The sequence below is a fragment of the Electrona antarctica genome, assembly GCF_951216825.1.
Source record: "Electrona antarctica genome assembly, chromosome: 19".
Lineage (NCBI taxonomy): Eukaryota > Metazoa > Chordata > Actinopteri > Myctophiformes > Myctophidae > Electrona > Electrona antarctica.
The window spans coordinates 27,472,373-27,491,571 of NC_136800.1; the positions used below are offsets into that span (position 1 = coordinate 27,472,373).

Genomic DNA, 19,199 nt, shown 5'->3' on the forward strand with positions numbered 1-19,199 from the left:
GATGCTCACAAGTGTGCCTAGTACCAGAGCGCCAAAGGTCAATGATCGGTTGTGTAATTGCATCATCTGATGATTTGCATCATCTGATGATTTGAAGCCACACGTTTTGGACACCCCAGTGAAGAGAGCTCAACTGAAAAACGGATCACCATAGGGTGGTGAGTTGGGTTAGTGGGACCAGAGGGTGTGTGCCAGTTATAGAGGCATCGCATTACGCAGGCTCCCTGGGAATGTCTATGCCAAGGTATTGGAGTCTAAGCTCAGATCCACGATCAGGAGGAACAATGCAGGGTTTGTCCTGGCCGTGGAACGATGGGCAGACTATGTACTATAAGGATAAGGCATATGACCAGGTCCCCAGGGAGATACTGTGCGAGGTGCCAAAGGACAGGAGTATGGGGTGAAGGAGACCTTAAAAGAGGGCCATCCAATCTCTGCTCGGCAGTAAAAACAGATTTGTCTTTGTGGGGGTTGATCTCTGCCAGGGCTGCGCCTTGGCACTTATCCCGTTTGATATTCATACAATCGCCTATTTCATGCTTCAGGTATTTGAATAGAGCTGATCTACAAGCTCACAACACGTGAGCTTGTAAATCTGCTACTTTCAAATAATTTTGAAGATTGAATTATCTCAACTAGAATTCGACCGGCCTTCGGCCGGTCTCACTCTAGCGCCACGCCATCCAGGTGGCCACTGTACTGTACTGTACTGTACTGTACTGTACTGTACTGTACTGTACTGTACTGTACTGTACTGTATGGTACTATACCGATACTGTACCATACCGTACTGTATTGTACCATACTGTACTGTACCGTACCGTACCATACTGTGCTGTACTGTACCATACTGTCCTGCTGCGCTGTGTGTGTGTGTGTGTGTGTGTGTGTGTGTGTGTGTGCAGTGTAACGGGTGTGGCCTAAAATGTGATGTTATTTGCATCACTGTGAAATGTTGCGCAAGAACAGGGTATTTCATGCAAATGCAAACTGTACTGTAATTATGACAGTTGCATGGATGCAACATAGTGTGTTATGTCTGGACAGGCATGCTGTAGGTGTTGTGCATGGTGAGATGTGCAAACGTTGAGGTTTGGTAGGAGAAGACGAACAAAGACGCGTGTATAAACGGGAGCGTGCAGCTTTAATTAGTGTGGTAAGATAGAAATTAATCATCTATAGCTGTCAAATAAATTTGAGTAAAAAGTAAAACTTGCCTCCGAGATGTGAAGCAAAACATAATGTAAATACTCAAGTAAAGTAAAAGGTACCTTGAAATTGCACTTCTTTACTTGAGCGAATGTACTTTACACTACTGTGTAAATATCCAATAATATTGCTCTATTGGAAACTGCAGTGCAGTGGTGAGGGGGTCATTTTATATACGTACAGTTGACATAGACAAATGACTGTAATAATGTTTTAATAACCCAGGCACACGCAACCCCAACCCCACAGTGCATGTGCACGCACACCGCGCACGCACGCACGCACGCACGCACGCACGCACGCACGCACGCACGCACGCACGCACGCACGCACGCACGCACACACACACACACACACACACACCCCTGTGCATCGCTTGTCCTTGCAGCCGATGCACTGTGAAAAGAATTTATAAAAATGAATAGAGACATGAAAGTTCATAAAATGTACCAGCCATAAAAAATGCATAAATGCCACGTTAATCAGTTTAATGTGGCAATCGAAAATGTCAGCTCGTAAACGTGATATTAGACAGAACGATAAAGTTGTGACATTGGAAGTTCAGTCTCGTATAGGTTCAGTAACTGCAGGGGATTTGGTTATTAGGATTGTTGCTGTCGTGTGGAAACCTTGTACCGGTATGTCCAAAACCATTACTTTATAGGAACTGGAAGGAATGGATCCAATGTAGGCTTAGTCTCAAGCTCTTGGTACTTTTCATTGGTTCATTATCCATAAAACCCATGGACATACTTAAAGGGATATTTTACATTAAAAAAAACTTTTGTTTTGGTAATGTTATAGTCTACTCAGGCTTATGTCAGTTGCTTGATACATCATTTAGATACTGGATATTCATTTTAGCTGCCCCACCCCCTTCCTATACAAAAAGACCCATTGTAACTTCAAACTCCATTCTAACCATGTAGATTCATTGTAAACACAAAAAAACACAAACATTACATGCCATTGACAATGAATGGACAATTTTGAGTGTTTGTGTAAACACAAACATTGAAGACGAAGGTGAGGACACAAATTCTGATTGGCCGGAATGAGAAGATGTATGATGATGTACAATGATTAGAGCGCCCCTCACTTCACACGGGTGTGATTTTTTCATTTATTGTTGAGGGCCGCTAGCCCCTCCTACATTCAGCTATTAGTGTAGATTTTCGTCTTACACAAACATTAAATTCCCATTGACAATGAACAGAGAATTTACGTCATATGTGTCTGAGCAAATCGTCTATTTTCGTCCTACACAAACATTAAATTCCCATTGACAATGAATGGAGAATTTCCATCATATTACACGGTGGGCCATAGGCTGTTATCGTGACTTTCATACTGTAGGTCACAACTTGGGAACTGCATTATTTTTTGAGTGGTGTAAACCACTCCTACAACTGGCTTTGTTAGTCTGTGCAGAAAAAAGTGAGCATGGTTGCTATGTTCACCCTGTTCACCCGGGTGTGATTTCATTACGTCAGACATGATTTCATTACGTCAGACAGGCTATATAAGACCTTACACCACTCAGTTCACACGGGTGTGATTTTTTCACAGATAAACACAATCCTCAAATACAATCCTCATAAGTACTGTAACAAATGTTTCCAGCTTTGATTTGTGCACATTAATGAAACAGAGCAATCCAAACTTCCATTTTAAGCAGGCAAATTTTCCCATTGACTTATAATGGGAAAATGCAAAAACTCACATTGAAGTTTTTTCTCGGAAACTGTAAGGGCTAAAGTTACAACACTTGTAGGGGAGGTTCATAATAATTACAATAATTAATTACAATAGAAATTATAGAATTACATCAGCCGGCCTCATGGTGGCGCTATAACAGCCCACATTATGTTTCGCCCTATAACTCTTGAATCGTAGGTTGTAAAATAAAAATCTCTTTTCTTTGGATTCCTTAAATGGTAAATGGTGCATTTATATAGCGCCTTTATCCAAGGCGCTTTACATAGATTGTGCATTACATTCACCCATTCACACACACATTCATACACCGATTGCGGCGGAAGCCATGCAAGGTACCAACCAGCACATCGGGAGCAATTTGGGGTTCAGTGTCTTGCCCAAGGACACTTCGACATGTAGCCAGGAGGAGCCGGGATTCGAACCGCCGACCCATGGATCATTGGACGACCTGCTCTACCGCTTGAGCCACAGTCGCCCTTCCTTGACTCATTACGCATATCCCCATGTAGGCCACTACCTCACAACTAGGTTATTCGCCATCATTGTTAGTGCAGGCACCCTCACATCCACATGTTGTGAATTTCACCATGCTGTCTCATTGGCAGCCTCTGATGGACAGCTCACTACTTATTGTCAATGACAGACAGTTGCTTGCCATCACCACTTGACACATTAACCAACGACAGTCCGGGTGTGTCTCACCCAGTTCACAACCCTCACACTTCTGTCACAACCCTCACACAATTGTCACAATGTCAATTCTTCAAATTCTACTACACTTAAGTTGTGGTTATTTAGTTCTTTCACACGCGTGCGCGCACACACACACACACACACACACACACACACACACACACACACACACACACACACACACACACACACACACACACACACACACACACACACACACACACACAGGTTGTTTGTTTTATGATGATGTACAGCAAATGAAGTGGGTTCTGATGGCTCAGCAGTGAATTGACTCCATAACGTGTATGAGGTCAGATCAATAAAAGTTGCATTGGTAAGCTTTGATCTTTTGAACAACACAGCGGCACGATCGATTGTGACCGCCACGTGTGCGTGCTTGCGCTTAGTGCTTAGTATTATTATTATTGTTGTTATGAAACCCAAGTGTCCCCCCAAGTAGGCCTACTTTATAGTATAATTTGAAAAACAGATTTTTTGAGAGACATGGTTGCTTTATTAGACCTTGCATGCACGGGATAGGGGCGAGAGCTTCGGGTTTACAATCAAGTAGTCTCTCGAGACAGACTGTTGACTCATACAATTTCCAAATGTGGGCATAGGGCGCTGTTTTTTGCCGATGGGTTCCCATAATGACAATCAAGAACAGTTTCAGGTTGAGGGAAGGGACACAGACTGAAACAATCTGACAGTAAATGAGCAGCTTAAGTGCTCAAGACGTGTGGGGACGTCTTAGGGTCTTCTATAAAACCGGATCACCGTTCACTTCCTTGTTTACGGCCCCACAAACCGGTCTATTCTACGTCGCTGTCCATGGTTTTGATCAGAACGGCGATGTTCTGTCCTCATTTCTGACTTAACCAAGCATCTCGTTTGGAATATAAACGCGAATCAGATGTGACAGCACGAGGTAATGGAACATTATACCTCCCAGTGTGGGGGGGTAATGGAAGGCGGGAGTAAAATCTGCCTCATCTGCTGGGCACTGTAGCGCCTTCATTTTGAAAGATTCTGGCGCACTGGAAGTGTTAAGAATGGCTTAAGAATGGGTTAAATCCTCTCCTCACATGGAGGCATATCACTGTCAAACTCGTCTGAAGGTCAAACTGTCAGACAGCCAGCTGCTCCTTGGATTTACCCTGAGGGCAACACCAGGCCAAGGCATCGTGTTCTGAAAGCACAATGACCTTTTTTTTTTTCAGGCAAAGGGCCCCTTAGCTGAGAGAGGTGAAGCAGGGACGTGCTGCGGATTAAAAGTCACCTGTGCTGCGGGTTACAAATCACCCGTGGCCCGTTACAAATCACCCTCCCGACATGCGTTGCTGGTTACAAATCGCCCGTGCTGTGGGTTACAAATCACCCGTGGCGTCCGCGTGCGGTTAGGGTTAGGTTAGTATTTGGGTATAGGGTGTCAGACTAATGACTGTGTTGCAGGTTCAACTTTCTCATAGATTTCATAGGGCTTCATTGACTTGCTTGACAGCACTTTCATCAGTGTCAATTAAATGTTTTACACATTTTCTTTACTATTAGGGTAAGTGATTTTCTTTGGTTAAAATAAGTGTTAAATAGCTCCATTATTCCGATAGACCTCATTGCTATAGAGAGTATTTGTTCAGAAACAGGAGTCTCCAAGTCTCTCCAGCTCTTTATTAAGAAGTGCGCAGTGCACAAGCTGCACGTTAAAGCGACCCCCGTGAGTCGGACTGCTGTGACTGTGAGTGACGCCACGTTAATAACAGATAGCTAGCTGGCAACAGTGACAAGGCAGCCAGACACTCATAATCAACATTTAGGGCGTAATTACTGATTGATGAATGAATACATAAACATATGGATGAGGATGATGAAGGCTGGTGTGTGCTGGGTGCCGTGGATGTTTATATCTCCGATCTCCTGGTGGCCAAATCCACAGTGTGAAGATATCACCTGCACTGCGCAAAGGTTTAGAGCGTGTGGTTTCTATCATTACCGCAGACCTACATACAGTATAACACCAGACGTACTGTATATACGTTTGGAGACCTCACTGTCCATGATAAGATATATAAACAGAGGCATCGCCCCCGCTGGGTCCCACCTCCCGGAAATGCTCTCGCATAAGCGCTCAGCCTACTGTAGGTCTGATGATCTGGACCTGCAATTTATCTGAGTGACTGTTAAAGCACTTATTTAAATAGGTGAACGATTAAGTACCTAACTTAGCCTATATCATTGCAAATAGGCAGGCTATATGCATGTCATTGTTGTCACTTGGAAATAAGATAGGCGTGAGCGTCCATTTATGCCAAAATCTAAATACAATTTTATCACAGGGATTACTTCTAGGCGTCTGATCTCCCGCTGCTGTCCAGTGGGCGAAATCATCTCACACATATGCATTATGCTGTTGCCACGGGAACGGATGATAGCATGACGTCACAGCATGACGTCATATAACCATAGAGTATTAAAAGGATAGAGACTGCACCAAAATTTGGTGTCCAATATGCGGAAGTGCAAACGGCAAACGGCAATGTTAACCCCCAGCTGCACGGGGTTTCCTCGTCATAACTCCACAGGTCCGCCTGCAGCCCCCCCCTCAACGTTGAAGAGCCTCACTGGGGGCTTGCATATAACCCTTATATGAGGTGTAGAGAATAGAAGACCTAGCGTTAGTACTAACTAGTAATCATTAGAAATATAAGAAAGGAGGTATCTAAAGATAGACTTTATTTAGACTCAAGCATGACCAGCAGCTCCCCTCCCCAGCCCTTAAGGAGAGATACAGATCCTTAAGCTATATAAGGCTTCACTGACGATTCCCTACAAATATAGAATCTCGATTACATATGCGCTCGCATGTTTTAACAGAACCAGTAAAGCAGCTGTTTGATTAAGCATCTAACTTAACATTGTTTTCAATTGAGCAGTTTTAATTGCTTGTACAGTTGGAAATATGCTACCAATTTCATATTACACATCATCAATGTATGCCTTACAAATTTTTTTTCTTCACATGTATTATTTATTAGTTGTATAGCTATTAGGAGTGAATACATAACTTTAGATCCCTGTCAGCATTTCAGACAATGCTGCTTTGCTTGTCTATACGTAAGAAAACAGGTGCAGAAAAGGCAACGACAGCGTGAATTTTAGCGTGGCTTACGTCAAAGTCCAAAGTCACGATCAAATGATAAATGCAGAAAATTGTGGCGATTCCGGCATACGACCCTTTTTGGGTGTAAATCATGTTGATTAATGAGGGCCTGAGTCTCTTTGGCGATAATAGCTACAAGTTATCTACAAGTCATTTTTGCCGAATGTTCTCCCCACAATAGCAATATTAGCGACACTGGGTTCAACAAAAGTATTATTACAGAATCAAATCCAGGGTATTTTAAATATTTGTATTTCTATAGCGCCTTCGCGCCTTCACACGCACACGAACACACACACACACACACACACACCCGTGGAGGACACCATGCAAGGCACGCACCTGCTCATCAGGATCAGTTATAGCGCCTTGAGTCTTCTGCTGTCTATTTCGAATAGAAATATTGTACTTTTGACTCCACTACACATTTCTAGGACGGGATTCTTGGGACCCAAACATACAAAATAATATAATCCAAATAGAGTGAAAATAGCACTCCGACAAGCTCACAAGGCTTAGATCAACCATTTTCAGTATATTGGAAGATTTCTGAAAATGTATTTTGTCCCTCCTTCTTTTGGAAAGGTTCTACATTTCAGTACAGCAATGCATTCATAATAATGAAAAAGAAAATGTCATTTGTACTTTGGAATACTTGTCAGTATACTTTGTCCATCACTGCTCTCAGCCTAGACAGTGACCGACTGCGTTGCCATCATATTATTAACCAGATTAATGTAGCGTCTCATTTTGAACAGGCTGGCCGCAAATGTCGACAGGGCTGTGTTTGAATGCGAAAGCAGAGCTTTCAGCTTTTTCAATTAGCATTACAGCACCGCGACAGATGGACGGAAACGTATTTCCCTTTTTTTTCGGCACAGGAGCAAAGCTTTAAAGGAGAACAGCGCCCCGGGGAAATTAGTTCCTGTTTGAAGCCCACATGCCCCCCCCCCACTAAACTCCACACACAAGTTGAATTATCTTTATCATAATTGAGAGTTATGCTCATGCAGTTAATTTAGCCTGCTCAGGCTAACTACAAACATTACAAATGACATGTGAGGTTCATTTTGCAACAGCAGATAAAACAAAAGCAGTGAGTGTCTTTGTTTGATGGCTAGGTGAACATGACAAAGAAAAATATTTTGAAGGAAAGATCAAAAACAAGGCAACTGCAGACTATAAAGAATCTGTCTATTCCTCTAAGAAAAGAACAATATAATATAATCCATATAAGAACAGATTTTCTATTATTTTGTTGCTTGTTGTCTCCACCAGGCCGAAGGCATGGGGAGAGTCTGTTTTGCACTCCGTCCGTCCGTCCGTCCGTGTGTCCGCCTGTGAACAGCTAATCTCCAGCACCGCTAACCCTGGATGCCAACGATGAACCTCTGCTCCAAAATTTCCAGAATGGCCTGTTATCTCGGCCACCAGGAGGCCGACTTTTGAAAAACACATTTTTTTGATATTACTCCTCCAGATTCTGTCCAAATATTCCGCAAATCGTTATACACTATCTCTATAGTCATATGTTCAATACGGATCTGTCCCATATTTCATATTCCATCCTAATTGGCTAACATTGGCTTTCAAAGTTTGCAGGATTGGCCCTTTTGAAACAAAAAGCCTCAAATCATGAACGCAGCGTGCAATTTACGTGAAATATTTCAGACATTCCTTACTAGGCTGAGGAATATATCCCACCCTTTTCACATTGGCCTGTTATAGCGCCACCAACAGGTGGATTTTTGCAAAACACATTTTGCCTCAAAGCCTCCAATTGCCATCAATGGTGTAAGAACAAATGGCACCCTTTTCACATTGGCCTATTATAGTGCCACCAGGAGGCCACAACCTGATCTGGCCTGGTGGAGACCTGTGCCCCTCAGGGCAATTTTGGAGTTGTGTTCTTATCTGGGATTCAGCAGTTTTCTTGCTTTTCTGATGTTTTAAGAGTGGCTGAGAGCACTCTCACTGGGATAAGAAAAAACACAGTTCACACAAACGTTTTGTACAATGCTAGAAGACATGGGCTAAAAAACAATATTGATCGATTGATCCCAATTATAACTATATGACCCTGGAGGATGTTGCATGCGTTCAGTTCCTTTTTAATTTCAGTTACGTGGCCTCTAGGCTGATGCCTGATTTCTACCTCAGCACACAATGGTGTTGAGCAGTAACAATTGCCAATCCACAAGCTCAGTTGCAGATGTGATGTGCTGGGAGCTTGTAGGTCGGAAATTTTCACCACACAAAATAGTTGCACAATGGAGCATAATTTAGGCTTAAAGCATTACAGCATCACAAATTGCTGGGTTTTTGATATCCCTAGTGTCAATACTATAAAATAAATAATAAAAATTCTACTATCACAACAGTATAGGGTAACATTTTGGGATATAGAAGATATAGTTCTTCAACATTGATCAGAAAGTTATCTTAAAATGGTCTCCTCATTGAATTCACAAAGAAGATTCTGACAATATAATCCAGTAGGGCATTTCAAAAAGAAAAATGTCAACTTCATGTTGATATTATAGTATTTAAGTTCTTAGCAATTAGCAAGAAGTGTCGTTGTGTTGCTGCTTGCAGCTTACCTTTCCCTGTTAAAAATGAAACAATAAAGTGCCTTATAAAGGACTCCGTGAGTGCTGGTATTCTCCTTCTTCTAAAAGTGTTTCCTGACCGTGCACCCGATAAAATGTTCCAAGAGAATGTGACAGTGGAGTTGTGGGTGCTTCCCTCTTTTCAATTAGCAAGAAGACCATCCACCGATCCGGATCTTCAATACAGTGTTTAGGGGACGTTACCCATGCTAACCTATATGGATTCAGCACATCTGGGTGAGACAGATTTGGATGTTGGGTTAGGGTGGGTCGGTCGGTGACCTGCCTGCCTGTCTGCCTCTCTTTCTGTGTCTGTGGCTAATCTCTCAAAGCACTCGACTTTGCCACATTCCTTGTTTGGCCGTAGGCTAAGCAAATCCATTCACACTATTGTGCATCTATTTCATTGTGTGAATATCTTTCACATTTTGTTAATTTGTTATCTCACATCCATTGTCCCCCCATCCCTTTCTATTTGGCCATGACTGACTTCATCATGATGCAATGGATGGGTAGGACACGCCTTCCCGGAATGAAACCAATTTCAGCAGCTTGCATCTTTGATTGTGTTATTTTGGTCATGACCCGCATTTCATGACCATAGGTGAGAGAGTTGGAAGATTGACCGGTAGGTTGAGAACTTTGCCTTTGGGCTCTGCAGCGCTCTTTTTGTGGGGTACAGCGACTGCAACAGCGCTCCTGCATCCTGCTCCAATTCTCTGGACAAAATATTTGTATCACACACAAATGTGGCAGCCTACTGTAGTAACAGTAAGAATTCAGCCTGGCTTGCAAGAGGCTTGCCTAGGTGTGAAAAGAACAGGTTGACAGTCAACAGAAAGTCTGTCTTTATTCAAAATGGTGGGGCAGGGGGAGTGAGAAAAATGTGTTAAAGCAATATCACAGTCCCAAGCCAAACTGTCTCCATGCAACCTTTTTTTCTTTGTCTCTCTTTCGCTTTCTGTGTGTCAAATGAGATCTACCCAATGGAAACTTATTTATACAACAGATCGCTTCGAGGAAGCAATCTGATTGGTTGAAACTGCCTTTTAGCTGTGCTTTAAACCAGCATCATGGAACATCTAATCAAAACAAAGACATCAGCTGTGCTGCTCTCCCAGAGTGCAGCCGAATGTGTTGCTAGGCTAGTTAGTTTCTTGGGACATTTTTGGTCGTAGTGGCTACATCTGTCATTAAAAAAATAAGATTTGTTAGTTGTTAGTCTTAGTTTTAAGGGTAACTGTTGTATAATCGCAATATTACACTCAAGGGTCATTAATGGTACTTCTGCGCTACTTACGGAACTCAATGGTACTTCTGCGCTGCTTACGGAACTCGCTTCGGCCCGTTCCTTCAGCAAAGCAGGCGTGCCATTAATGACAGTAACACTCTCGTGTAATATTGCTTAATTAGTAATTGGGTCCGGTAGTGCCTGCCCTCAATTTCCTGGCAACGCCTTTGTCCCCTTTCAAGCCCTTTGTCTGTCAGCCCCTGTGGAGAGTGCTGCTGCTCTAAGCTGTCCCTGTAAATAAAAATAAATGCAAAAACAGCAACCCATCGGTCCAAAAACCTCCCTGGATGCATCAAGCAGCATTGAGTCATCATGGTCTCCATCTGAAACAACATAGAGAGTTGTGCTGGATCTTCTCCCAACAGAAGAGCGGAGGCGCTCCTGGTATTTGTATAGCCGTGGACCAACCACGTGCTTTACTTCAACTACAATACCACATGAAGTGCATTCACTGCAGCGTGCTTCAATGAAATGACCCTGGGTGAATGTGAGGAGAGGGGAGAGAAAAGTTACCTTCTTATGCCAGGGACCCCCATATAAGAGAAGAATTTTACGGCTCTATAGCAGGGATTCTCAACCCGTTTAATTTCAAGGACCCCCAGTTTGACATGCATTAGTCTACAGACATTTCTATCTCTGGGAGTGGGACCCCCAATTTATAATTGTAAAATCAATGTTAATTTAACTCTGAGAGTGTACAAATGTGAGAGTGTACATTCTCAGAGTTACAGACCCATGAGGGTCCATTTGGTTCCAAACTATCATTTAGCTGGGGACCCCCTGGAACTCCCTCAAGGACCCCTGGGGGAGGAAAAAGTGGAAAATATTCGCCGGTCACGACCAATGTCAGTAGATCGGAGCTACATATAGAGGGAGAGGTTCCATATGGGGCTAATACTTTAGGTGCTACTGTTTGCCCAGGAAGTTCAGACGTGTGCTCAATAACTGATATCCAAAACGTTTCCATAGAGTTGATATTAAAGAATCATTGATTCTCTCTGTAGCCGTTGTCCTATACATCAGCATTAATAAACTGTCAAACGCACAAGGATACAGATCTTAAGAACACAGTTTGCCTCTGATTGATTTAATCCAGCAAGTGTTGGTACATATTAGTATGAAAGATTCTGGTCATCTGCATACTGTATCATAATAATAATAATAATAATAATAATAAGTTACAACAAATCACTGCACACACATCATTGCATCCTTTCATTCTGCTCCTTCACCTGCGGCCGCCTCGCCACATTGAAATCGGACAAAGTCCAGGACTCGTGCCTCCTGTCCTTTGAGGAACTGTGCCACTGTCCTGCTGGGGTCTAGGAGGAAGGTCTGGGCCAGCAGGCGAGTCTCGCGCTCACCACGAGGCAGATCGTCCATGTTGCCCAGGGACAGAGGTGACTCCCCCACCACATGTTGACCCAACTTATGCCCCAGGGCCTCCTGGGAGCCCTCCTTTCCACCACGGAACATCACCAGGGCGCCATAGCGGCCCATGGCCATGTCACTCTGGCCAGTCACACTGGCGTGCACATAAGAGCCAATGTGCCATCCAGCAGGGACCCCCACTGTCACAGCCCGCTTCATTGCCATGTTCTCACCCAGACTACCTATTGTGAGAGCCACCTGGTCAGCCAGTGAAGCTCCTTCAGTGACACTAAGTTTACTCAGTTGATCAGCTGCTAACATATTCTTTACATATCCTGCCTCACCTCGAGCTTTCGTCCGGTGGTGATCCATGGCGCCAAATGCCACATCCTTAACCAGTTGCTGGAACTTCTCATTACGTGCAACAAAGTCTGTCTCACAGTTTACCTCCACTATAACTGCAGCTTTGTCTCCTACAAAAAGACCAATCAGACCCTCTTTTGCTTTCCGACCCGCCAGCTTGTTTGCTCTGCTCCAACCTTCTTTCTGAGCTTGATCGTGTAACCAATTCTCAGCCTGCGTTATGTCATTGTCAAACTTCTCCAGTGCTTTCTTGCAGTTTATGAAGGGATATCCCGTGCTCTTCCTCAGCTTCATCAGGGGGGCTTTCTCAGCAGCCAGGAGGTGACAGCCTGTGTGTAAGGATTGCACATACTGGCAAACTCCCACCTTTGAAACTCCAGTTTTGAATGATCTAAAAACAAAGGTCAACGACATTGTTGTAGTTATATTCTTTATTTATCATGAAAGATAAACCGATGATATAAATATACTACTCAAATGGGGGAAAGGTTGTCCGAGTTTAGAACCCGCCTCACTGGTGTCTGCACTGGTAAGAACCTAACCGGGACGTCTGATCCCTGACACCCTGGCCAAATATCCTAGCTATAGTACGAAAAGTGATGGAATCAAGGTTGCTCGAGGTGACGGAAGGTTGAAGGAAACTACTACTGCTTGCCTCTAACCTCAATGCTAATAATAACCACTCTTTAAAAAGGGATTCGGCTGAATGCTTGTCACGATGACAATGCCAGTCAGCTGGAGGCTTGTCACGATGGCGATGCCAGTCGTCTATATCCATATATGGAGTTCTGCATTAGCCTGATCCAGAGCCATTAGCCTGATCTCAGCACTAGATGTCTGTCGTCTCCATAATGGAGTTCTGCATTAGCCTGATCCAGAGCCATTGGCCTGATCTCAGCACTAGATGTCTCTGTCGTCTCCATACTGTATATGAAGCTCTAGAACAGCTCGGTGTCCGAATATGGAGATTGTGATGTCATACATACATATGGTTAGTAAGATACGTCGGATAGCTCCATATATGGTGGGTAACTCTGACGACCTATCAAACTAGAAATGCAGTTGTCGAGCTGACAACTTGCGCATTGCACACAAGTAGGCCATGTATGGCCTACTTGTGCGCAAGCAGAGCGTGCCATGAGGTGCGCTCACCACTGCTGGTACGACTGCTGCTCTGAGTCCTAAAGCTCTCTGCTGCTGTCTAGGTTTGAAATACAGCAGTGGTCAGTGGTCCCTCATTGCCCGGGGGAGTACACCGACATACACACATACCCAGCCGATACATACACCCTATTGACATTTGAAAACATACTTTAGTTACGTCATCGAGAACAGTGGTTTCTCATTGGCTGGTGGAATGTACCGACATACATACCCAGCGATCGCTGTTCTTGGTCCCCGATTGGCCGAGCTACGCCACCAATACATACTTGGTCCCTGATTGGCCGAAGGACACCACCGACATACGCAGCCGATTACAGTACTTGTGCAACCATATAATGTGAAGGTGAGTAAGCCTTTGTTACAGTGGATGTCTTAGTCAACCAGACTATAGTTATTGGTCACACTTTATTATTCTTCCGGAGTAACCTACCTAACTTCCGCTGTGATTGGCCAAGCTTTGCATAACGTTTGTAGTAGCTAATTGGCTAATTGACTTTGCAATTTTTCAAAATTACTACTTTTCTAGTTGAAATTAGTCTCGCATAGCCAGACAACTATTCCACAATCTGCATTTGAAAATACAGTCTGGCAACACAAAACTACATTGAAATGCACGCTGTGTGGACGCCAAGGTCGCACGTTTGATCCCCGTATCAGTGACTTGTGTATAAGCTATTTGAGCCATTTGAGCTATCTTGTTCTTTTGGTGACTTCACTGCAGGGCATTGTCAATCAAGGCCAAGGTTCTTGCCACTGGCAGAGGCAAACCGTTTTTTGACTGTGTTCTTAAGATCTGTATCCTTGGACAAAAACTGGTTTGCCTCTGCCACTGGAAACACCTGCGCCTGATACCCTGTAACCCTGCCAACCTTGGCCTTGATTGACTGCAGTGATGTCAGCAAAACAACAAGATGGCTCAATGCATGGCTCTTACACTATGTAATGAAGAGCAAAATCACACTTGTGTGAAGTGAGGGGCGCCCAGATTCCTGGGGGCATGTTGATGTTTTCATGCGAGACACACACACAAACATTCTATAGACTAAGGTTGGCACAAACAAATTAAATCATAATTTATTCACCCTAAACAAACATTAAAGTAGACTTGGCTGGCACAAATCACATCATAATTTACTCTAAACAAACATTAAAGTCCATAGACTTGGCTGGGGACAGGGAATTTATATTTATAATTAGGCTCTAAACAAACATTAAAATTCCAAATGTGGCTGGCCTACAACGAAATTCCCGAAAGCCATGCATTGGAGGGGCTAGTGCCCCACAAAAACAGACAAAAAACAACATAATGCAGGTTTAAGTGGATATGTCATACTGTAGGTCACTGATGTCATAGAATCACACATGATGTCCCAGGTTGAAGATCCATATTTGAGCCACAACATTCCCATGTGGATACATCTACACAATTCGATTTTTTTATTCCAATGAAATCCACACCATAAAATTCACGCCATTTGATAAACCCAATGCCTACTTTCAAAGTAATAAGACATTGCTGACATTACAGTACATATACTGTACAGTTCCTCCAGTAAAGTTTTTATGAATTCAACAGTCACGTGTGAGGACACTAACTGCTGTGTCACTGCCTCTGTGGCATGTTGATTGATGACATTTTATCCACAAAGACCTGCAGCTCATTGGAATGCAAGTAGTGTGCGTGTGTGTGTGTGTGCGTGTGCATGTTCGTGTGCATGTGCGTGTTATACCCGTGTTTAGTGATGGTGTAACAAAAAAATCACACCCGTGTGAACTGAGTGGTGTAAGGTCTTATATAGACTGATCAGCTGTGGTCTGACGTAATGTCTGACGTAATGAAATCACACCCGTGTGAACTGGGTGACCATAGCAACCATGCTCATTTTTTGGTACGAACAGACACGTAAACTAACAAAGCTGAAATCACACCCGGGTGAACTGGGTGACCATAGCAACCATGCTCATTTATTTTTTGGTACGGACAGACACGTAAACTAACAAAGCCAGTAGGAGTGGTTTACACCACTCAAAAAATGTTCAAGGGTTAAGATTAGTTTAGTCTTTTTCTGTCTATATTTGTATAGTGGTAGTGGAGAGTGACAGGACTAGGGGAGAGAGTCAGGGCTTGCATGACACGCAGCAAAGGTTGTCGCCGGGCTCGGGAATTGAACCTGCGACACGCTGTCAGGCGCTGCTTTAGAGCTATATGTGGTTGGTGCCCCTCTATATAAGGTTCCTCACCGTTCCTCATGCAATCCTACCTGGAGGGGAGAGATATGGTGGAGGTGAACGGAACACTGCCCCCCCCCCCCCCCTCCCCCTCCCAGTGAGCTGTAGCATTCCACAAGGAAGCATACTAGGGTCTTTACTGTTCCTAATATGTAAACGAGGTAAAAGGTTTCTTCGACTATGCATGCACCTCCTGGTACCACAGCACCTCTAAGCCTTAGAGGTGAGATGGGTTCGGGGAGTGAGGCCAAGTAATAGCCTGACCAGTTTGTTTTGGGAAGTCTGGAGCCTTGTTTTAAGGAATACGAGACATCTCACCCCGGTGAGTTGTCTTCACTTTTTGACATGTCGGGGTGAGTTGTCCGGACAGCTCACCCCGGACAGCTCACCCCGGAAAGTGAAGACAGCTCACCCCGGAAAGTGAAGACATCTCACCCCGGTGAGATGTCTTTACTTTCCGGGGTGAGCTGTCTTCACTTTCTGACATTGCGGGGTGAGTTGTCTGTACTTTCCGTGGCACCCATTACAGTAGGCATAATTCAATTTCGGATCTAACTATCGGTTCCTACAGACGTGCGCAGTCACGGCTAATTATTTATTTATTTAACAGTAAAATCCGGTGAAACACTTGTAAGGAGTAGAGCGTCTCTCTCTCTCTCTCTCTATGCAGCATTGAGGGGGGGGGGGGGGGGGGGTCGTTTGTGGATAATGTTTGCGTTTCAAAGGCAGAGTCTGACGGCTGTACAAAGTTGCTAATTAGGTCACATTCTCACCTAATACTTCGGTAGACTCAAATGCGTATGGGCGGAGAATTTGGATTCTTGCATATTTAATTTGATGCGGTTTGCCTTCACACTGGCTGTGTCAGGCGCAGCAAGGAAACGTAGCAGGGAATTTTATCAATGTGTTCAGAAGCCGATGTTAAAAAATAGACTTTTCACGTAAAGTGAGAGTAACGGATGCAGTGTGTCGTCGGAGACTTACTGTGTGTGTGTGTGTGTGTGCGCGCCACTGTTCTTTTTTTTGGGCACATGAACGAGGCACAGCGGAGACGGGAGCGCAAAATGATCCGAAGTTTACAATAGTATAGATAGCCTACTCCCAGAGTCCCATTGATGATCCGATCACAATTATTATGCATATTCCATGTTAGCTATACAGTTTATAGATCATGCTGAGCTAAACATGTGTTTTAATTTTGAAGTATTTATATTTAAACAAGATGAAGAAAGTCTCCACTCGGATCCCCACACAGTGACAGACAGACACGCACGACAGACAGACAGACAGTACACTGCAGTGTTTTTTATGTGTTTCCTTAAGCAATAGATTAATGTGCTCGTCCTCATATTTCGATGAGGGCTTAATTCGGTCTCCTTATTTGACCACGTCACATGATAACGGGACATCTTTGCACTGCGTAAAATGAATATCCCTTCTCCGTCTCCAACTGTGTTTAGCTCCTTATCCGCCACATGATAGTTTGCTTCATTTCCTTTATTTGCTACGGATTGCATTCCCACCTGCACCGAATCGAAATCAAGTGCGCTTGGAAGCGAAGTGAAACCCCCGTTTTTGGGAGGAGTAGAATGCGGTTCTTTGCTGCGCATTAGGATTCGAATGAGCCTTCACACCTGCCAAACGAAGCGAACTTTCGGACAATGCGCAGCTACTGCTAGTTACATTAGCATGTGAGAAAAGTGACAGCCATCTGGAGTAACCAAATTGAGAGGGGTTCAGTTCACATTTCTTCAGAAGTTTGCACACACACACACGGTGACACACACACACACACACACACACACACACACACACACACACACACACACACACACACACACACACACACACACACACACACACACACACACACACACACACACACACACACACACACACACACACACACACACACACACACACACAAGCCTTGAATTCATGGTGATCTTTTGTTTAAAGACATTTTCAACAATTTAAGATGCACTGCACACTGCACTGCACACCTTTTTTCTTTCTTTTTGTAGATATGACAACTTTTTAGTGTTTTTGTAGCAAACTGATGTTTTTTTTTTTTATGACAACTTTTTACTATATTTTTTAGTTTACATTTTTTCTATACTTAACTTTTTTCTATATTTTTTTGTACAAACTGATGTTTTTCTAAACTTTTGATGTTTACCTTTTTTTTATATTTTTTGTACAAACTGCTGTTTGAACTTTGTTTACAATGTTTCTATATTTAAATAAACTACATTACATTTGACCGTACATTTGACTCTTGTGTTATATTCTTGTGAAATATTCAGTAAAGTATAGCTCAAAGGCTACATATTCAGTCAGACTTTTGGTGAGTTGTCCTGACAACTCACCCCTAAACGTGAAGACATCTCACCCCGAAAGTGGCCAAAAGTGAAGACATCTCACCCCGGAAAGTGAAGACATCTCACCCCTAAAAAAGCAGGGGTGAGATGTCTTCACGTTTAGGGGTGAGTTGTTTGGACAACTCACCAAAAGTGGCTTTAGGGGTGAGTTGTCTTGTTACCGTTTTGAGTGCCTTGTCTAAGGCCCTTAAAACAAGGCTCCAGACTGCGACGCTCTATCTATATAGTTGTGCATATTCGTACTTGAATTGAAAATGGTGGGCGCTATTGTAAACAAGTGTAATGCTTTGGTGTCGTCCACTCACAGTTAACAGTTTTTGTATTGAGTTGTACTTGAAATATATTGTAATTCTGCAAACTGTCAATAAATCACTCAATCAATCCTGACTGACGGCACAATTTGGACACCAGAGGTTTTCTGTTGTGATGCACCGCCCCCTAGTGGTGGTTTACATTAATGCTGCATGTCTGTGTATTCAGCAGTGGTGACTGTGGCGGTCTGGCGGACAAACTACTCTACACCAGTCCAGTACAGTACTTTAGTCAAAGTAAAGATACTCCTGGTCAAATATTACTCAACTATAAGTGAAAGTTGCTCAGTTAATGTTGAGTTGAAGTACAAAATTCATTTTTGTCCCCCCCAATATCAATGCATTTCTGTATTAAAATTGTATTTTCCCCCATGGAAACCACGGAAAGTTACAAAAAACTAGTAAGCCTATGTTACAATTATATTGACAAAATAAAAGTAGACAGACAGACAGATACAGGGTCGACTTGACCATGTGATATGTTCAGAAACACTTTCCGTTTTGTCCTGCTAACATAAAAATACAACAGGAATATGCTTTATGATGAATGATTCGTTTATATTCATTTTTACTTTATTACATCTCAATATTCAGAAAAAATAAAAACAAATCGTTTTTTTTTTTTTTTAAGTAAGTGAGTAAATGGACTTGGTTTTAGGGTTAAACACTTTGCCTCTTCAGGTCATCATATTCAGATTGTAA

At 43.2% G+C, this 19,199-nt stretch overlaps 1 protein-coding gene and 1 long non-coding RNA gene across 2 annotated transcripts in view; both read right to left on the reverse strand.

Moving 5' to 3' along the window:
* Nucleotides 1-19,199, reverse strand: part of LOC306912475 — a 79,928-nt gene that overhangs the window by 18,945 nt on the left and 41,784 nt on the right. The gene's annotated exons all lie outside the window — the stretch shown is intronic.
* LOC306943740 (elongation factor Ts, mitochondrial-like) lies at nt 11,894-12,794 on the reverse strand (the record flags this gene model as incomplete). Its single annotated transcript, XM_079530271.1, has 1 exon — nt 11,894-12,794. Exon 1 carries the CDS (start codon nt 12,704-12,706, stop codon nt 11,894-11,896), a length of 813 nt encoding a protein of 270 aa, XP_079386397.1. The 5' UTR covers nt 12,707-12,794.